Consider the following 22,351-nt stretch of genomic DNA (forward strand, 5'->3'; position numbering starts at 1 on the left):
TTTCCAACAAAAGGTAATGTTTCATTTTTAAAGCTGCAGGAGTATGTGGATAAGTTAATGCTGGTTTTTTGTTTATAAGCTGCTCATTTTCTCACTTAGAAAACTAAAATATTTTAGCTGCATGAGGACACAAAACTACAGATCTGGAAAGATAGTGTACAATGCAGGGACAATTGTGTCAAGCCTCATTTTATGCACAAATTGGAACACACCTATTAAGTCCTGAAAAGAGACCCCATTTGTTTAGTTCATGACTCTCTAGAGGTTTGTGGACTTACCATAAGATTTATTATCATAAGTTGTTATAATTTTTCATTAAAACTCATGTAGATGTTAATACTCATGATCTGTTTTTTCATCTCTTCACTGGTAGCTGGACTGACTTTGAGTAAATAATAGTCAGCATAAAGAAGTGATGCTGCATTACTTTTTCAGTCATCTGGAAATGGTGAGAACTTTTGTCCAAATAGAATTGCACACCCGAGATCTTAAGATGAAAATGGGCCAAGTCAAAATGATCTCTTAGTGCAGAATACACTACACTAAGTGCAATATTATAGTACAGTTCAGAAATGTTTTGACTTTATTTCTCTCCCAATATGCAGTGTTATGACTTTTCAAAGTTGAGGGGCAAAGAGAAGAAAGGTCTCAAGGGCACCTTTGCTGCTGTCATGAGGTATAACTGCATTTTACAGAGTGAGTTCAAAATTACTTTAGGAATTTCTCTCGCAGCTCACGACAAAACCATCAGTTCACACAAATAACATGGGCATTTAACTAGGGTCCCAAGCAGCCCTAGCCAGCCTCCATGCTGCCCCAGGCTACATCCTTGGTACAACCTTGTTGTGTATGTTGACATGAGCTCAGCCTTGTCCCGCCTGCAATGTGGATGCTCTCTGGGGGCTGGACTGGCTTCCACAACACAGAAGGGTTTAGGACTTGCTTCTTTAGACCCAGGGCAAAAGTAGGAAGCAGGCAGCCAAGCTGCCTCTCATGCAAGCAAAATATTAAATAAAATTGGAAACTAATACACATGAATGAACAAAAACACAGGATAAGCACATGTATTTTGGACTATATAATGACTTGCAACTTATGGCTAGGGAATGCAGTAACAGAAATGACATCCAGTTAAAAGATTGTATTTTCCGGAAGACTCAGAAAGTGAAGGGCAGCAATATTTCTTTACTTTATATATGATTTTAAACAACATCTAATATGTTGATGTCTCTTCCTATATTGCTCTTTTCATAGCACTGGAGAAACACAGGGCTTTACAGAAGTGGGAAGAGACCTCCACATTAGACAAAGGAAATGAATGGGTCAGAACACCTATGGGAAAATGCAATGAGTAGGGTTTGTAGCAAAGACAATGGGATCCTTTCGTAGTCCATATCCACCCGGCAAAAGACAACAGGCATTTCTGAAAGAAGGAGAAAAGAGGAGACTGCAAAGAGAGTGAAGCTGAGGTCAAATTTGAAGTGACATGTAGTGCAGAAGAGAAAGAGAGAGCATCCCTCAAGTGTCCATACTGGGACCAATACTGTTTGATATCTTCATCAAAGGCATAGGGGGATTGAGTGCACCCTCAAATGACAACAAACTGAGTGGGGCCATTGATATGCTTGAGGGAAGGGATGCCATCCAGAGGGACCTTGACAGGCTTGAGGAGTGGGCCTGTGCGAATGTTATGAAGTTCAACAAGGCCAAGTGCAAGGTCCTGCACCTGGGTTGGGGCAATCACCAGTATCAATATAGAATAGGGATGAAGGGATTGAGAGCAGCCCTGTGGAGAAGGACTTGGGGATACTGGTGGATGAAAAACTGGACATGAGCCAGCAATGTGTGCTTGCAGCCCAGAAAGGCAGTCGTATCCTAGGCTGCAGCAAAAGAAGCGTGGCTAGCAGGTTAAGGGAGTTGATTCTCCCCCCTCTGCTCTCGTGAGACCCCACCTGGAGTACTGTGTTCAGCTCTGGGGGCCCCAGCATAAGAAAGACATGGACCTGCTGGAGCAGGTCCAGAGGAGGGCCACAAAAATGGTCAGAAGGCTGGAACACTTCTCCGCTGAAGAAAGGCTGAGAGATTTGGTGTTCAGCCTGGAGAAGAGAAGGCTCTGGGAAGACCTTGTTGTGGCCTTTCAGTATATAAAGGGGGTTTATAAGAAAGACGGATGGAGACTCTTTACCAGGGTCTGTAGTGACAGGACAAGGGGCAACAGTTTTAAACTGAAAGAAGGTAGATTTATATTGGATGTAAGGAAGGAATTTTTTATGATGAGAGTGGTGAGACACTGGAACAGGTTGCCCAGAGAAGTTGTGGATGCCCTGTCATTGGAATTGTTTGATGCCAGGTTGGACAGGGCTTTGAGCAACTTGAGCTAGTGAAAGATGTTCCTGTCCATGGCAGGGGGATTAGACTAGGTAATCTTTAAAGGTCCTTTCCAGTCCAAGCCATTCTATCATTCTATGATGTAGAAAGTAATCTTGTCATATAACACACTTATTAGGCCTTTTCTTGTCTCTTCCACATATTCTGTAAACTCAGATGACTAACCTATTTCTTCAGAGGTTTGAGTGATCGGTGTCATTTAGAATAAGCCCCTAGGCCTGATGCAGGTAAACATGTTGATCTGTTTGGATAAGTCAACTTTCAAAACAAAAATGTAGTTGAATCTCAACTTAAGAGGTCACATCCACTGTGGTGGGTTTTCATTGAAATTAGCTTAGAAAAGAGAGACCGTTGCCTAACTGTTTCCTGACAACCTTGCAGGTGATGCTGGTCAATAGAAAGGGTCATAGTCACACTTACTATAGACCAGCTATAGACCATAGTCACCTTTCTATTGACCAGCTACTTTCTATAGCTGGTCAATAGAAAGGGTCATAGCAGAGACAGGGAAACCCTAGTGGTGATTGAATGACAGGAGATTAACATTGCTACCTGTTTGAGGGCTAGCAGGGAAATATCTCCTCTAAAACCATTGTCACTATCCAAAAGGCAATAAAGCAACAAGCTTTTTAAGGATTCAAAGAATTTGTAGGGCTATACATCTCAACTTTTCTCCAGTACAGGAAAAACAGCTTCAGTCAAATTGTTTGCACTTTCCTATCGTGATCAGCCTATAGTTGTGTTGGGAGCTTCAGGACACCATTTACAATCAGCTATTTTTCATATGCTTCCACCTGTAACATTAAACCTGCAGGATAGATTGAGAGATAAATGGAAGTTTCCAGTATCCAGAGATTACTACAGAAGCAAGGAATGTGGTATATTCGCAGCTAAAAAAAAGGTGTTAAGATTCTTGTAAGCAAGAACCCTTGGTATCCTGTTCACTCTTGCAAGTATATACCAGCAGAAACTCAATCAAAGCAGTATATCTTTGCAGTCTTCACATGTATATCTGTCCTGAAGGAAGAGTCTGGATGGTGAAGAGCTCAGTCAATGCTAAGAGAAATGCAGGAAAAAAAAAAGGATAAGGTACTAATGACTGCTGTTTCTCACTTGCCATTGCTTCAGTGTGATCTAGAAGTTGAGTATAAGCACTTGGCATTTTGGTATCTTTTTCTGAACTGATTTCCAAGTTTGGTGTGGACAGTTAAGGTCCTCCAAAGGCAAAGAGGATCTACAGGTAGACTGAACTTATGCTGCTTTTCAAAATAGCATTGCCAAGCTGCACTGAACAGATGTTACAGGACCTTCTGTTGCAGTGGTCTCAGATGCAATGCCAGGTCAGGGATCAGACTGAATTTTAGCCTGTGCCTTGGTCTGCCTAAGATCAAGCATTAATTTAGCCTCAGAATTCCCTGTTTTAATTCTAATGCTTCTGCTTTTCTATAATATGTCCACATTTTACAGATAGGTCTTCAGCTATGTATTTGCTGCAACTTACCATTTCAAAGCTGAATGCAGGCATAGGTCAGCTGAAGGAAACAGAATCTTTAATGAAATGCAACAGATTATATAAACAAAGAATTTATTTCCTTTATGAGGACAACCAAGTTCAACAGATGAAAAAGATTTGAAAAAGTAAGTGTAACCCTGGAGGTAATAGAACCTCTCATTTTCCTCTCCTGTTCAATCACTGAATAATCTCTAGTGATGTGGCAGTGGCATAATACTAAAATTTTATCCAGAGCAGGATGTTTTTGTACATTTTGTGTCAGTTGACATTACTTCTCAGAGTTTTACTATGTCTACCAGGTATATCTTTGCAGTCATGTATCCAGCTAACAATTCAAGCAACAATAATTTCAGATTAGGTGGATGGAGAGAAAAACAAAATGAGATTTCCTAGTCAGAGAATATTTTTCGGCATTTATGTAACCTCCTCTAAACAAATATTGTTAATTGATTTAATCCTCAGGATCCTTGTAAAGCAGATAAATATATCCTAGTTTTACAGCAGGAGAAATTTGAGGATCAAAACCTCATGAACTTGCATGGTGAGTCTGATTCAAATCTGTAGAACTTTATTTTATGATTTAATGATGATGTCCTTCTTTCAGGGGAAAAAAGCTGCTGTACTCAAGGAAATAATGGTTGCCACAGTATGGAAAATACAACATAAAATTATACTGGGCCTGTAATTCATTAGAATAAATCCCTTTTCATTATAAACTGCATCATTTAATGCAATTCAGAAATTTGACAGTGTCCAAATGAAAACAAATTTGAGGTTCCTTGTCTTTTGAAGTAGAAGGTGTTGCAGAGCTTTGTTCCTCTGATGTTTAGCATAGTAACTGCTTTCAAACTAAATTTATTTGTAGCCAGTTTATAAACCTTTATTTCTGATTTTCTCAAAGAGCCCTTCTTTGGTAGTTGTGTTCTCTTCATACTGGGACACCACAAACAGATCACCTTCTATCTCCATATTGCTAGGCTGAACTGGTTTAATTATTTTCATTTCCTCCAGTGACTTATGTTCTTCATCTTTGCTGATCTCTTCTCTCTGGTATTCAGTGACAGGATGTGCGGGAATGGTTCAAAGCTGCATGAGGGGAGGATCAGACTAGATATTAGGAAACATTTCTTTACTGAGAGGGTGGTCAAACACTGGAACAGGCTTCCTAGAGAGGTGGTTGATGCCCCATGCCTAACAGTGTTTAAAAGGCATTTGGACAATGCCCTTAATAATACGCTTTAACTTTTGGTCAGCCCTGAAGTGGTTAGGCAGTTGGATTAGATGATCGTTGTAGGTCCCTTCCAACTGAAAATATTCAATTCTATGCTATCGTATCGATGTCAAATCTAAACACAATTACAAACATCTTTAGTACTACTGTTTGCTATACATAATCTCATGCTCAAAAGTAGTCAGTGCTATTGATACTGTGTAAATGCCTGTGACCAAGAATATGCCCAGTTGTCATCACTAATGTGTAGTCATAGCAAAAGCAGTCCTATCTTTCATTAGTTGCATCGCCTTGCTTTATAGGCCACGGGCCACTCTTGTGGCCTGGGCATGCGACGGCAAAAGCAACACCCTGGTTAATGACACATTGGCTTCACAGTGCTTTCCTCTTCTATTTTTCCTTGTAATATCTCTTTTAGCTTTCTGAAATTATGGAAAGTTCAAATAAAAAAACAGTTATTCAAATCATAACCCTTTTGGTAATCATGCTTGGGACTGTGTATTTCACCTGGGAAACAACTCCTAAGGAGTTCACTGGATGTTAGTAGAGGACCAACGCTTCAATGCATTAGGAGTTATTTCTTGTTTCTGTCTTGTTTGCAGTGCTTAAATCTCTTGATTGTTGTTATCTTCAGAATCTGAACTGAAAACAAGAACATCAGCTCTAGAGTGACTTCTTAAATCCCTTTACTCTAAATTAGGACCAGATTTTCAGAAATGGGTGTATAGAAATATGCAGGGGTCCATTATATAGGATACAAATATTGGATACCAAGTACTTTCTGGATGACCTTGCTTCAGATGTAATATTTTATCCCTTTAGGGGAAATACTTACTCAAGACCTTAAAACTCACCCAGGGCTTTATAAGACTTCTGTGTATGCTGCCTTTAGGCCAATAGGAATACACTACAAGTAGGATTCAAAGGTTAACCAAAAACATATGTAACTTGTCTTCCTTTTCACCTTCACTGCCTTCTCTTTCAGCGATGACCAACATCAAAATCAATGGATTTCATACGAGTTATAAAACAAAAACTAGGCAATTTTGTAACTTGTTAGGCAGTTTCCCATTAAAGCATTTTCTTGGTGCAAAATGTGGTTTCTGCAAAATTAGAAGCTGTTAATTTTGCCAATTTTATTTTCAGCAGGGAAAAAAATAAGGACAAGACGTCCCATTTCAGGCCAGACCTCCACGCCTAAGCTTCTACACCTTGATTACTGTAAAAATATATCTTCAGTGAAAAATACTGTCCTTCAACCAGGCAGATCAAGCTCGCTTACCAGACTGCATTCCCCATGCACCAGTGCAGGAACAGCGGTGGCTCAGCTAGGGGAGGACATGCAGTGAAATGTAGCCCAGCCTAGAGATCTAGTTTATAGGCCAACAGGCAGAATGAAGCTGAACTATAATTCCTTGAAGGCATCTACCTGTAATTGGATATTTTGACAATCCAAGACTTTGTCTGGAATTTTTTTATAATTTGTTTTGGTTTTGTCCGAGATAAAAAAGAAGTTGTAGAAGAATTAAAAATTCCATCACAACAGAAATTCTGATTTCTCAACCCAATTGGTTCTGTTATTGCATTACTTATACATAAAACCAAACAACTGTTACCAAAACACAGTCACAAATCAAAGCACCCTCAATAATTTCTAATTCTGTCTTGGGTAAAACCAATACCTAATTGGCTGCAAACCAAAATAAAGATAAAAGACTGGAAAGACTTGGTTACCACCCACCACTTACCACACTGCAGCTCTCATTGCCTGAAAAACACTGTAAGCTCTGTAATAACAGCCCTCATCCAGCAGCAGGATGCATATCTGGTAATTAAAAGGTTCTTCCAGCATTCCCATATCAGAGCACCTCCAGTATGTCATCCCCAGCAACTGATGATCATGTTGGACAACAAAAGCTGTAACAACAGGGCAGGTGGTATGGGAATCTGGGGGAAGGGAGGGCTCGTAAGAACCTGTGTTTTAGCCAGAGGAAGAATGAAAGATAGTGCTGAGGAAGACTCAGTAGAGAAAATGCCGAAGAGCTGCTGGAATTTTTTTGTGTGCATGACTGTTAGCAGAACATAAAAGAGTGACCCACCCTCAAGCAAAAAGGCCCTGTAATTCACAAGGGAAGACAGCCAATGGTATCATACTACAAAAATAACCTCAGGAAAATACGGCTTTGTATTTCCTTGTGCAGTGGTCTTGGTCTCAGCCTAAGTGAAACTCTGTAAGGAACATCTGGAAGAACTGTTTTCCCTAAACATGCATTACACTCATAGCCAAGGATAGGCAGCTCATAACCCACAGCAAAAAGGACACAATAAGATCACATTTCTACAAGTATTTATTAATTTACTTTAGTCATAGCAGAATTGGGGCAGGATATATCAGCATAAACCCATCACAGTCAGCTGGAGTGTTTCTTTTAATCTTTGTGGGCTGATCCAGAGTCCATGGGTGAAGAACTGAAAATACAAGAAGAAACTGGGTAGGCAGAACAGCATATTGACTATGACTATATAAACACGTACATTTTTCAAGTGTCAAAATACTTCTCATTGTTATGCTTTGAACTTTCAGCAAAACAGGAGTTATTTCAAAATGATCTGGAGTCACTCATCCCATATTACAGTAGTAATAGACCCTTCATTTCTTATCATGAAGTAAAATGTTACTGTAGGGACTGGTAAATTTGCTGCTGCCTCTGTCAGTCAGGATCCATCAATCACACTGCAAAACCCTAAACAATTCTGACTTAATGAAATGGGAATAGGAAATAGAGGCAGGATCCATTTTGTTGCTATTCACTGAAGTTCTTTGCCTGTTCTTGTTCCTCACGTTGCTTTAGGAAACACTTCTAAAGTTTCTTTTAGGTAGGAGGAATTAACTTCACATATGCTACCCCTTTGGTATACTGTATGGGTTTTAGTAGCTCTGTTTAAGGCCAGGGAAGAGCATGTGTGAGATAAATATGACAATTGGTCTTTTTTTCCCGCAGTGATAAACCCCACTGAAAGCAACAGTGCTGTCTTAAACCAATGGGCATTGAAGACATGGTAGCATTGTTAATATTGTGCTTTCATGTGCACAGCCAATCCCTTTGAAATTCAGCAGCCATGCTGGTTACATTGAAGTATGGGTAAAGAAAAGTTTCTCTCCGTTTCCTCTAACAAAATAACTATCTCCACTTTATGATCCCTCCAGCTTTGATCTCTCACTTTATATGAGAGCATATGTCATGAGGACTTATCTAAAAAGAGTACTTTTAAGTGATCAAGGATTATCTGAGTAGTATGCTATATCCATGAAAATAAGGTAATAAAAAACCAGACGTTGATGTATGATCTTTTTTTTCTGCTTTCCCTGCTCTTCTACCATAGAACAACTTTGTTAGTATTACTTTGGTAACAGCTTATTGATTTGTTTTCTTCTCATCTCCACTGTTCTTGGGATGCTCCAGCTGCTCATTACAATGCCTAATGGCCTGATAGCTACATTCAGCCCCATGCATTTGTAAAGTCTAAATTAGGATCATCAGATAGCTTATAATTCATTTGTATAGAAGAAAACAAGTAACTGAAAAACAACCCAACACCTCCAGAGAGGAATAGTGGTAGGGAAGAAAAATAATGTTGCTTGATCCAATAGGAAGCTTCAGCAAATCCTCCTGTCCTCTTTTCTGAAATAACAGGCTCAGAAACAGGCCCAAAGCAGAACTTTCCCCACCTTTCCTTCCTGGTCATCTGCCCATACATCTGTCCTCCTTGTGCTCAGGATATAGCACCTTATATGAGCCTCCTGGCTTATGTGCCTCATGGGCAGCAAGGCTGGGCCTAGGGGTAAACCTCAGGCACTTTTAGCTTGCACAAAAGACACATCTCATGTTTCCTGCCTTAACTTGCCAAAAACTCTTCCTGCTGTCCTTGTCTTAATCCAAGGCATAGATACTTTGGATCAGGAATACCACCTAGTCTACAAAACATCAGACAACTCACAAGTCATGAACTCTAGCTTCCTGAGGCATGTTCATGTTACGCTTCCTTGAACTGCTATAAGAATGACTAAACTATGCTTAAAAGAAAAAAAAAGTCTTCTAGTTTTATAGAAAACAATCCAGAATCCCCCAAACCTCTTGCATCCCCCCCCCTCACCCCACCAAGAACCTCACCTGCACAGGAGACATACCTGCTGCACATGGTAGCAACAGTGCAGGACATAGCCAATACACCACATGCATCAGCACTCCAGGACTGAGGGTGAAAAAACCCCACTGTTTAGAAGGTGGGCCAGCAAAATATTTAACCAGGAAGCTCAGTTGCAGTCAGGCAACTGTCTGGGAGCAAGGCAATTAACAGCAGCTGACACAGCCTGGAGTCAGCACTGGTAGCAATTTTCCCCTCTGGCTGCTTCCATAAAATCAAGGCAGCTGTGATGTCTATTGCCTGCCCTCCTGAACCCCTTGGGAGTCCTCTCACAAGCATATAAGGAGTTGTTGCTACAGTAATTATCCCTTATCTGTCAGCATCCTGTAACCAAGAGGGTATTCAATTTGTATTTGTCTATGCGGAGAAACAGGTCACCAGAGGAAATGGGTTTTCTTATTTCAGGTATCATACAGATGACTATAAGCACATGAAGGAGGTTGTTCAGAGTGTAGCAATGGAACCCCAAAACTCTGCTGGCATTAGTCTTTTCTCAGTTTAATTTGTGGGATTCACGTGTTTACAAAGAAGCTGAGCCTCAGCAGAAGTCAATTCCTGTTCATCACTCTACCTTAATTCTTCATTTTAAGATCACGTGCCACCAGACTAAACCTGACAGCAGCAAGATGAGGCCCAACAGATGAGTTGGGTTCCTCTCCAAATGTGCAGAAAAAAATGAGAAAACAAACAGCCAAAACCAATTAAGTGACTATTAGGAAAAAGCAGCAGTTCTGCCTTTGCATCTGGTATGGTACATCTTTCTAGCTGTTTCTTTCTGCTTCCTTACTGTGCTTCATCATTCCTTGTCTCTTCTCCTTCCTTCCCCTGAACCCTTTTCTTTAATAATTTTTAAGAATTCAGCAATATCACACTAGCAATGCCTCTGCCTGTGATTTGTCACAACCTACTTGGGCTGCCAGTTCTGTGGTGGCTACTCTTGCTCCAGGGAAAAAAAACCCACTATGTTACTGCATTAGAGTTAGTTCCCTGTCATTTTAATATATTCAGTTAGCATTTCCATCAAACTTAATAAGCATTTACTTGAATATTAGCATATTTTTAGGAAAAAGAAGTAACAGGGCATGCACTTCTAACTTGCCTTCGGTATCAAGGCATGAAGCTCAGGGGTCAGGCTGTACTTAACTTCCACAAAAGTGCAGTGATTTCTTTGAAGTGCTCTATCTGTAGTAACTTACTACTGTAAGAAAGTAGAATCTAAACATTAAAAATAAGGAAAGATACATGTATGGACTGGACGTTGGTAGGTTTTGGGGTGCAGCAGATAAATCCACGCTATTCGGATGAAACAATCAAATTATCCACTTCTCACCCTGGAAAGATCAAGATGCTAGGAGAGCTAGAATAGAAGTCCAGCCAAACCACAAGTGTTAGTGGACTGTTCATACTGATTGATGAAGTAGTCCCCCAGTAAGCCACTACTTAATCATCACTGCAAGTGCAGTTTCCTGCAGAAGAAGGTGGCAGGTGTGATTATAGCAAAAGGCTGGCTCCTCCCTCGCTTGTCTAGCTGTTCTTCAATGGGTTCATACCGCTGTCAAGACAGCAAGTTGGAGCAGGCATTCTGGGACGTGTCCTTCAGCCAGATCACAACAGGTGAGCTAATAATGCAGATAGACCAAAGTGCCTGCATAAAGTTCGACCCCTCAGAGCTGCTCGAGTGAAACACAGCTGACTTACTTCTATGAACAAAAAGAGAAAAGATACCTCCTTCAAAGGCATGTTGTTCAGAAAGGGGCAGTGCAATTTTGGGAATAAACCTGAAAATGAGTTGCCTCCAGGTTCCCTGAGATACTACCAGAAAGGTAATGTCACACCTCCTGGAGCTGTCACTGCTAAAGAACAGGGAGTACAGCAAGATGTCCTCTGTACCTAACACAATATAGTTCATGGGTTTCAACCTCCTACTGAGATATGGGTTTTTATGCAATGAGACAAGAACGTCCTCTCCTATGTCATAGACAATAACATTTACTGAGCATTTAATCATATGAATACAGTGATCATGTTTTGTTGTTGTTGTTTTTTAAATGAAAAAAAACAGAGTAAAAGCAAAGTTGATGGATTTGAAAAGCATCAATTAGTTGGTTCGTTCATGCATCCCAGCATTCAGGTTATCCCCTAGTATAGTTTATTGTTCTGAGTTTTCTGAGAGGTGTTACTTGCGTATCGTGACATATAGTAATTATCCCCTCAACACTGCCTGCCAGGAGGTGGTGTAATACGCAGGATGAGCTGCATGATTACTGGCTGCCAGGAGTTTACGCCACAGCAATCCAACTTTTGTCATTCCACTAATGTGTAGCTGGCTTTATTGTCGGCATGGACTCACGGTAACTCCCTGGGATGAAAACAGTGACTGTCACCTCCATTGGCCCAACTCCAGCCACTGCGTAGTTTAAAGACTACCAAAAGCAGCAGAATGCCTCACATTTAATGGATGTAAGCAGACTTGTAGTGGTTAAATTAGATGGCATTTCATCACAGACTGAATGGCAAGTTATTTTTTTGCTTTGGTAAGTTGTTTTTCACTTTAATTAATAATTGATAAAAAAGTCTGTTCTTGTTCTTTAAGACATGACGCTGGATTCCTTTAATGGGTGGCACAGCCATTTAGCGGAAGTTTACCAGCATTTTGAGTACAACATCAAGTCACCAGAGCGTGACATCCTTAGAAGGCTTGACTATCCCAAGAAATTTACTGCCAAAGCTACAGCAGTATGGTATAATCTCCCAGGGGAATCCTAGAGCACCTGCTCGGGTAGGCATGCTCATTTTAGAATAAAACTGGCTTCACAATATTTGCCTCTTTTCCGTAGTTTACTGGGAAAGCTACTTGTCAGCCTATCTGTCCGTTTCCATTTGAGATTTCGTTGCAATTGTGGGCAGAACCAACAGGCACTTTCCCTGTTTTGTGCCATCTGCAGTTCAGTGTCATCCACTCCAGAAAATATGAAAAGACCAGCACTCCTAAACAATGAAAACAAATGTTTTATTTACAGGAAAAAATCTGTACACTGTGCATACATAAAAATATACAAAATCATAATAGAAAATATAAAAAGTGTTAAAATGTATACAAACACTGCTTAAAAATGTGACTCCTGTAAAATCTTAAGCTTTGTTATTAGAGAACACATTCATTTAAAAAAATCATCATACAAAATAATTCTCAAAGCTATTAAAAAAGTACACAGTCTATATTTGAATAGTTCAATGACTACATATTATGAGAGTGATGAGATGATATGGATAAATGTAAGGCTTTTACACACAACTGTTATTTCAAGAACAAAACTCTGAACCTGATCACTAAGCCAGAGAGAAGGAATTTGCAGTGTTGAAATGCATTCAGTGATGCAGGTATGCCCAGACATGGGCTACTTTAAATTTCAAACAGTTAAATCAGGTATCCTCCTTGTGCGTGAGAGGATAGCTCCCGGGAAAGATTCAGATGCTTTCTAATGACAGTCTTCTGAATTACCTACTTCAAAAAACAATTTCATTTATTCAATACGCATCAATTTACAGAGCATGAAGGGAAAAATAGTAGCCATTTATTTTTGCAGTCAATGCATTTAATATTCCTTTCATGGTACATCTGTGTCACTGTCCAAATGGCATTTTCCACCCTTAAAAACTGCTGAAGAAAAAGGAAATTAAAAAGAAAAACCCCACTATGGATTGGATTGGTCTACATGTGTTTTGAACTCCTGTTTAATTCAATCCATTTCTAAAATGACTGTGTGCAGTCTGTGCAACCATCGAGTGTAGACTCTTGTCTTCATTTAAGAAAAAAAACTGTCTCAGTTTTGCTGACTTTGCTAAGAGATCTACAGCAACAAGTTCAGACTTTGGATGTTTTCACCAAAGAAAGTGCCCTGACCAAAGACATCCATTGATTTAGCTAAATTTGTACAGAGTGTAGATTAGAGTGTGTAAATCACCCCCCTCTCTCTCCCCAAAGGTACCTATTTCTTGTATCATTGTGATTTCACTGACTTTACCAGAGTTTCAACAACGTAAAACTGCACAGCAAGGTAAGAAAAGAAGATTTAGTAGTTTAATCCAAGGAATGACTGACTGAGCTGTGAGTTTATGCTCGGGTAAGCTTTAGAACTATAAAGGAATGGAACAATTAATAATTTTTTTCTAGCAAAAAAGGTTTTGGCTCAAAATGAGGAAAAATCTTTCCTATTTTTTTCTTGAATAAACAGAAGAATACCTTGATTTAACCATCCAAAGGCTGAATGCATAAAATGATACAGCACCGCAAGTCAGAAAAGCTACAGAATTCACAGTGGAAAAAAGAGCATAATGAAATTCAGCATAAACTCAGCACATTTCCTTAAGCTGCTGCTGCGTTTCTGGTTTGTTTCAGATAAGTGCAACTGTTGTCCACAGCACCAGGGCACAGAAATGAGGCTCGATAGCTTTTGAAGGCAACTTACTCCTACTTGTCAGTAAAACTCCATAAATTTAAAACCTGCATCGTTGCAGCAAGTGTGAAGGGAGCTCAGGGGTCCACTAGCAGAGGCATTTGCTTGGCTGATGATGCACCTCGAGCTACGTTTAGGCAAACCTCTCACCTACGGTGCTGTTCCGCTCTGTTAGGGTGCGACAGCCACGTGGGAGAGCTATGAAGCCATGCCTATATCTTTTTCCCAAAGCCCCCCATGATCTGTGTGGGAAAACACATTTCCTTTCACATTGTCTGCATTTAGTATATGTATCTAAAACCAGCACTCTCATGCGTTATTATTATTAAAAGATACATGGTTTAGTGTTACTACACACTCACTCATTGTTTTAAATTTACTGAATGTGATTCTTTGTCAAGATCTCTCTGCCCTTGCGAGGGATGGGGAAACGCCCATAAATACGTGGGGGGGGGTCTTATAAAAGCCACCAGTGCCAATGCCACAGAGTGTAAGCAGTGGTGAGGGGAGCACCTCTCCAGGTCCTCCATGTTCCCCTTTTATTTCTGCCCCCTCCCCTCTTGCAGCAAGTGGAGGTGAGCCCTCAGTTAGTAAATCAGGCACACTTGGGGTTGTGCCAAAAACCGAAGGAGGACAGGACAAGATAGGGGAGTAAAATCTCTTTAAGCAGCCACAAGGTATTTGAGCAGCCAGACCAATGAAACATCACAGTGGAAACCAGTCTTGGGAAGCCATGCCAGGGGATCCTTGTTTTTTCAAGAAGATGGGCATCACAAGTCTGTCTTCCTCCTCTGTGAGCAAGCGTTTGCAGCACAGCTCTGCACCCACATTTGCACTTGTGGAAGGAGCACTGACTGCCATATAAATCAGGATAGAGCAAAGAAAAAATTTCTGCTTGGAAGGCTTGAATGTGCACAGTCCAGTAAATTAAAACTACACAGTTCATTTTATGACGTCTCGAACAAATAACTGAGGAAATAATACAACATAATCCTGCTGTGGGTAGTTGAGTAGTGCAGCTAGTATTTTTCTTCTTTATGAAAATCAAAGTTAAAGGTTAGTGGTTTCAGACCAAAGTGATATACTTTTTTTTTTCTTTTCAGAACTTGAGAATTTCCTGCTTATGGAAAAGTAGCATATTCATTAGTTCTAGAAAGCTAATCAACTCCCTTCCTTTACAAACATGTGGTAGCTAACCCAGAGTACAGGAAAGAGAAACATGTTTGATTGCACTGTTCAGACTTCATATGTTTTGCAAACAGGGTACCAAACACATGGAAAAATAGATTAGTTCTATGTAGGTTATCTCTTCCCCACAAGATTAAACAACAGTGTTATTAAGAATAAAAGTTGCTTGCATACATAACATTAAAAAGAAATCAGTATGTAATATATTCAGAATCTAAGGCTGAGTGAAACCTGTTCATTTTGACATGTAGCAGAATGATTTATGGACATAACTATCCACACAACTCAGAAGTACAGCTTTTAGATCATCAGGACATAGTTTCTGTTAATAAGAGGAACCTTAAGAGGATCATAAAGCCCAAATTAGGAGACTACATGGGAAAAGAAGGCTAAGTCCTATGTAAGACACATGTTCTTCACTTCTGAGGAAGGAAAATCATCAGACCCAAAGAGCAGAGTGAGAGAAAAAAGATTCTGTGATTACACTTACATTACTATTGAAGAGGAAATAGTCTTTAATATTGTGTGCACTCTTCAATTGCCTTTTTGTTGCTTAAGACAAAACACAAAAAATACTTTCCACCACAACCACTCAGATATTCTTTTCAGTGCCTGTTTGAACCATCTGCCTTTTTACTGAATCGACATGAGTAGGATATAGTTGTGCTTTTGTGTACATATGTTCCTGCTATACTTACCCTAAGAGAAAGGGTACAGTTGTGTGAAAAAAAAACCCAAAACATTAACCTCCTGCCACTCGGAAAATCTGAAACTCAAGGCTTGCCATGAAAAATAATGTTTTAAATATATTAGCAACCAGGCAGATTTTTAGAAGTGCCTCAGAGAATATTCTCGTTGTGTGTTATGAAGGAAAATATCAAATTATCTCCATATGCAATCCGTAGTCAGGTTTTTTGCAGGCATTACAGCTTCTCTGGGGTATAGTCTTTCAAACGTTAAATAAGAAACGCTGATATCCTCTTCTTTTGTCAGAAAACTCCCTATACTTTCTTAACAGCAGTAAATTGTGAACAAGTGAGTTTGATTTGGATCCCAATGAAATACGTAACAAATGATGTCTGTAATCCCAAATGCTATCTTTGCTGCAGAAAGGTGAGCTCCCTCAATGCTTGCTTTCAGTGTGATGTGTGAGTGCTGCACAGCCTCCCTTGGCTTTCTCTGGATCTTCTTCATCTGTGCAGACCAGGGGAAGGCATAATTTCTATCTCACTTACACCCTCTTGATAGGCCTCCCAGGGGGAGTTTTTTCCTGAATGGGTTATGAATATGTTTGTTGCTCTCTGAAGAAATGAGACATTTCTCTTTTCCCTCTGCCCTCTGCAGTCAGTTTGAGCATGGGGATCTGGCATCAAAAGTACACCCAGTAGTTTAACTGGTTTAGCTGTGTGTACAGCCATCTCCCATCTGCACTGTCTTCATAGCCACCATAAGACCCCCTGTACAGTTGGAGGTCTGTAACTGAGCCTGCGTATGAAGGGGAATTAAAGTCTACTCTAGTCAATGACTGCACAGCTCAGAGTAGCGATTACTTCATTCTTGGAGAGTGTGAAAATCCCATGGAGCCATGAGAAACGCTGCATTGTTCAACTGGCCGCTCTGTGCATGAACAATAGAGGCTGTTTCACAATGTCAGGTTTAACAGTTAAATAAGTTCATTAAAAAAGAAGTTACAGTCTAGCATATGTGGCATAAGAGACCACCGACAAATTCTGACAGTCACACCCACAACAATACATTATATTTCTGCCTAAGTATGTCCTTTGCACCTTTCGTGAGCTAAGCCTTTTTTTTTTTTCTTTAGCTATTTGCAAAGCAGTAATAAATACTCAGGCTCAGAAAAGAAGTATTTCTCATGCCTGCTACTTAATTACAATTTATAGACTCAAGACTAGATTGGTCTAAGATACATTTTTCAAGTATTCTCTTCTTGTTTATAGTACGACAGTAGTACCTTATTGCACATTGTTTCTGAAGGACTCTCTTCTACAAGTGTGAGAAATTATTTTGTTCAGGGCACTTGACAGCTTTGAACCCTGGCAAAATGACTTTCCCCTTCCGATACAGATCATCCTGCAAACCTTTGTTCATCCTCTGCACCAAAAGCTTCTCGTAGAGCAGTGGGTGGTAGGCCCCTAAGGTACAAGCTGCATCGTAGTAGAGTTCATGGTAGTGACATAGGTCGGTCTGTCGGACTGAAGGGATGTATTCGTACACGTGCACTTCGTTACACATGGACATCATGATGAGGATACCTGGAGAAGAAAGTGAAAACAAAAGTGAATGCCAGATTTCTACTTTCTCACAGAAGTTTCCCTACAGTCACCCAATCTGTTTTTCTTTGTTGCTTTCCTTTGATGTTGCATACCTGAAGTATTACTTCTGTAAAATTAAGTGGAATGGTAGTTCCTTTTATCAGAGCAGCTTTCACTTGTCCCTGATACATAAAGATTGCGATCCCTGTAGGGTCAATGGGGTAGGACAACAATCATAAGGAAAGAGTAAAAAGCCTATAAAGGGCTTGCATACCACCATCAGCCTCCTTGAGTGAGAAGACTGCTCTCTCCCCCCTCCCCCCATTTACCCTATCCTGTCCACAAAACATCCCATACAAGAATCAGGGACCTAATGCAGCTGCATGCTAATTTTTTTGAGTCAGCTGATAACTTTTCTTGCTTTTCTTGTATATTACCAGTTCTTGAAGCTATTTAGCAAGACAGACCAGGTCTTTACATTCACTTGCAGAATACAGAACACACACGTACACAGAGCAGTTGTCTGGTGTTTTTAAGGAGCTCTTCTTGGTACTTCTACCACTTCCACAGCTAAACTCAGACCTGCCATGTACAGGAGATATAAAAAAATTCCAGGTATGCCCATCCTATCCTCCTCTGTGCTTTTGGATATCTGTGTCTTGCAAATATTTACATACATACTAATCTTCAAGGCTAGTGAAGTGAGTGATTTCCCTTTCCTTTTTTGTATACCATGGCAAGGGGAAACAAGAATAGGAAGATGGGCCCGTATCATCCATGTTTCTTCCCTTGACAACTTTGGGATGGTTCATTCAGATCGTTGGCAATATTAGGGTATCAACATACTCCTTGAAACATCTCCACCTTATTACAAAGTTGGTCTTTCTTAGTCTAGAATTGAACCAATTCGACTTTTTTCATCCACTTGCCTCTCTCTAGGCAGGAAGACATTACTGAGAATGCAGTCTAAATATATCCAGAAGGACATATCACTATATGGTAGCACAAAAGCTCACAGCTTCTAAGAATTTTGTTAAGAGTCTCATGGAGAGAGGCTGAAGAAGGTGAATTCCTTCTTAGAGCAGCACTGTCATGGCTAAAAGCCCCTGACCACCTCCTACTCAGCAAGGAGCAATCCATAAAGTGCCAACCCATTTTTGCCTGCCGCATGTCAAAGGCAGACTATCAGCAGCACTGTCAATAGCAGCTAAGAAAGGCCATATGGAAATTCATTTCCTGTTTAAAGCCAAATAAAGGTTTGCTTTGAGCTTAGGCGCAGTCCTAAGATGCTGTTACTCTCCTTATCCCATGCTCAAGATCAAAACTAGAACAGGACAGATTCAGAAGGAAGATAGGTGGGCTTATGCAAACTTTGTTTTTCTATGGCACAATTGTAAATCCATACTAACAAAAGGTCTTTATAGGTTTGAAATAAGAGAAAACTTGCTATTGTGGCCACGTATTTTAAAAGGGACTGATATCAGATATTGATCAACAGCACTGTCTAAACTGCAATACTTTCACATCAATCACAGCTGCTCGGATCCTTTTCTGTTTCCCATAGCCATGTGAAAGGAAAATGACGGTGTAAGCATTGGACACCATTTTTTTTAAGGTTTCGCTTAAAAAACAAAAATACATAGAAAATGTATTGAAGCACTTGTTGCATTACTGGTATCCCTGTCTGTTGAATATGACTGTCAACTCTCAGAGGAGACAGCTGTACTAATTCTGCTCACTTTGCACTTACAAATGAGAACTGATGTAATTGTTGTTTTTTTCTGTACAATAGCTTTGGAATCATAAAGCATCAAAGGTGTTTTGGGTAATTCTCACAAGTGACATGAATTAACATAAAAAATTATTTTGGTTTGTTAATTAAGCAAAGCCATTTTCTGAAGTTTAGTTTGCAGTTTGGGAACACAAGAGATTTCAATGGCTTGCTAATGAAAAGAACCTTATGTTCTCCCTGCTGTGTATCATTAGATTATCAAAATGATTTTTTCCCTGCCTGATGTGTGAAGTAACTGAAAAACAATTACTTCTGTGATTAAATCTTCTTTTATCATAAATGAAAGGTTCTGAAAATGTTTCAGATTGTTGTACAGCTTTATACGCTACAGCATCTATGGTCTCAGAAAAGCTAAGCAGATCAATTTCAAAGGAAAAGGCCACAAATTTAAATGAACTTTAGTCTTAAGCAGGAAAAAACATGGATTCACGGCAAAAAATATTTAATCCCTATTTGAGTGAAAAGTACAAGCTGCTTAAACTGTGTTTCCTTGCCTCCAAGCTGTTACAGAGATGTTCTGAATTGCAGCCTGCCTAGCAACTATGTCTAGAATTGTTTGTTTGTTTGTCGTTTCAGTTTTACAAATGCTTTCGTCAGCTTTTCCACTGCCAACCTCCTTCCTCCAATGATGGAGAGCCCACCTGCCACTCCAAGGTAACCGTTATCCAGCTGAATCAGAGGACAGACGGTGGAAATGCATGCAATAACAAACCACGTCCAGAAACAGACAGTAAAATGACTTCTCTCCTGCACCCAGAGCCAAGCCTGGAGCCAGTTTCAAAAGCTGTACCACCAATGTCTTAGGAAAATTGGCTCTGAGGGAAAGTACAAGCCTTAACCAGAGTGTGTTTCATTTCACTGCCACATTACCCAGCTCACCTTAAAATGAATAAAGGAAGTTGCCATTTGTGGGATAGGAGAACTGCCAAGAACAAAAATTGGGACTCTTATAATTTCCTTAATAACACTAAAGATGGCCACATCACTGTAGGTATGGTTCAGTAATGACAAAATTTTAAGCAATATCATTGACTTCCCTGTAAATTAGTTAATGGAGCACTTAGAAGTGGTAGCGTTTTAGTTCTTAGTGATCTGTGGATCAATGTCCTCCAGAATCAATCTAAAAGGCACACTGGGCTATCTAGTTTAGCTCCTTGCCTTTCCTGCCTTGTTCCATCCAGTTTATGTCTTGGGATTTCAGATTAGGTTGCTCATAAATAACCATAATTTCTGACAGTCTGTTCAAGTTTTTGCTCATTTTGGACAATGATGTTTTGAGGGAGGAAAGACAGTGACTCGACAGGCTAGTTTCTGAGTGGTAACAGCCAATTTACAGCACATCTTTGCATTGAAGTCTAGGGTCAACAAACTGAAATATGAGCTAAGACGCGTAGAGATTACCACATACAGAGGTGTCCCTGGGCTACAGAGGCTTATCTGTCCTGGTGGAAATGGAAGTACTCCTGAGACTTCCAGATCTGGTGCACATGTCAAATGCCCAAACTGTTTTTCTGGGGAAAAACAGTGGTCAGTGCCAGACTTTCTCTCTTTTAGCATCTCTAACACCACAGACCTCCAGCCAAAGAGACCAATGGTGCAGTACAACCAGGACTCCCATCCCAGCCACCTGTGGGCGAGATCCCAGGGCATGCAGGATTACACAGTCAGTCTACATGAACCCAAGGAGGTAGGTCCCTCCACTTAACTGTCACAGCCCCCAAATTCTCCCTTGGAATGATCTGCTCATGCTGTTTCGTTCAAAAACAGAAGGTGGGATAGCACTATACTAAAGATGGAAGGGAGGGAAGGCAAACAAAAAAAAAAAAAAAAGAAAAAAGAAAAAAGCTTTTTTTAGAAAAGAAGCTGTTTTCTTCATATGAATAGAATCCTCACTAAAATAGGGAATAAATGGGTTCACTTCATCCCATGCCTTAGATGATGTGAACCCCCCTCCACTGGGGACAGCCCCAGTGTTGTAGAGCTGTTACTGAAATCTAAGCTCACAAAAGCCATGAATCAACTGTCTTTAAAAGAACAGCAGCAGTTTAAACCATGAGGACATTTACACCAGTCCATGTACTAGGATATATTCAGTTTGTATTCTCTTTACTTCCTAATGCCAAGTCTGCCTTGTTTTCCTTAAGTCCCTAAAACAGGGCTGCCAACAGAGCTCCCCGGGCTATGGGTCTCATGTTCCAGCCCATGTTTTCTAGTACCACTCTAACTCAGAGTGGTTTCTCTCTTTGCTTGGTGTTAACAACATTGCAGTGAGTTACTGACATCTGTATCCAGCAAGTATAAGTGTGCCAAGCTGTCTATATTTTCATCTACCTCACAACTCAGTTTCCCCATCTTTTCTTCTCTCCCCCAGTTACCTTCAGTGATCTTATAATTTTTTTGAAATTACTAATAGCTTTTTGGTACTTATATGATCCCCCAAATATTTTTTATATTACGTTTAAACTTTCATGCTTTGGATGTAACCACAAAGATAAAGAAGAGGCATGCACCTGACTGCTTGCTGACTTGACCTTCCTTCTGTTAACCTGTTTTGCTTGCAAAGTCCTACCTCGCTTCTCATTTGCTATCCCATTTGTTATCTTTACACATCTCTTTCTGTATTATCACTTCCTAGGTTTCTTTTCTGTGGCTGAATCTCTTTGCATTTCCTCCCACATGTGTATATTCCTATATTGCCCACAGAGTACATGCCTATCTACTTATTTCTTTCGTCTGTGTACTTTTCACATCACTGCCCGCTTTAGTATCATCTGCAAGTTTGTTTCATACCTTGGCACTCCTCTACGATCATCAGCATCAGTATGAATGAAACCCAAATTGTTTGATAGCCTCTAGGGTGAAGAATTTCCATATCATACACTTCAATATTTGTCTTTGCTCACAGTCCTTAAGTTAGTTTTCAGTCGATGCACAATTACTACATACAAAACAGACTGGCTTCCATACAACCTAAGGAGACATTAATGAGCATGATGAGATAATCGTTGTCCCAACACCTTATAGACTGGACAGAATTAATCTCACCAAGACGTTTATGCCCATCTCCGACCTAGCTGGTCTAAAGCACTCTTTAAAGACAATGCAGAAGACAGGCATTTGTAGGGCTCAATTCACCTGACTTATTTTAGATATCTACTTTAGGATGGGATGAATTGTTCCCTGTAAGTGTTGTTCCCCTCCAGTGACTAGGCAGAAACTGAAAATAGAGAGTCTGACTCCTGCTATCAAGCACCTTCTCCTCCACTTTTCTAGGTCAGAAGCTTTTGGAGCTTTGTGAAAAAG

The 22,351-nt window shown here is 40.1% G+C and overlaps 2 protein-coding genes across 4 annotated transcripts in view; one reads left to right on the forward strand and one right to left on the reverse strand.

Moving 5' to 3' along the window:
• The window catches only part of LOC148055811 (pinopsin-like), a 92,557-nt gene extending 72,491 nt beyond the window's left edge, over positions 1 to 20,066 (forward strand). Inside the window, exon 5 of the mRNA XM_087758439.1 lies at positions 19,625 to 20,066. Within this exon, the coding sequence (XP_087614565.1) occupies positions 19,625 to 19,852 (228 nt within the window). The 3' untranslated portion in view covers positions 19,853 to 20,066. The remainder of the gene's footprint in view (positions 1 to 19,624) is intronic.
• The window catches only part of ST6GAL2 (ST6 beta-galactoside alpha-2,6-sialyltransferase 2), a 54,096-nt gene continuing 44,072 nt past the window's right edge, over positions 12,328 to 22,351 (reverse strand). For all 3 annotated transcript variants that reach the window (XM_087758438.1, XM_087758435.1, XM_087758436.1), the window contains one exon: positions 12,328 to 17,256. In XM_087758438.1, the coding sequence (XP_087614564.1) occupies positions 16,988 to 17,256 (269 nt within the window). In that variant the 3' untranslated portion in view covers positions 12,328 to 16,987. The remainder of the gene's footprint in view (positions 17,257 to 22,351) is intronic.

This window comes from Nipponia nippon, unplaced genomic scaffold, assembly GCF_047370975.1.
Source record: "Nipponia nippon isolate SJK-2023a ecotype South Korea unplaced genomic scaffold, ASM4737097v1 scaffold_2, whole genome shotgun sequence".
In the NCBI taxonomy this organism is placed as follows: Eukaryota; Metazoa; Chordata; class Aves; order Pelecaniformes; family Threskiornithidae; genus Nipponia; species Nipponia nippon.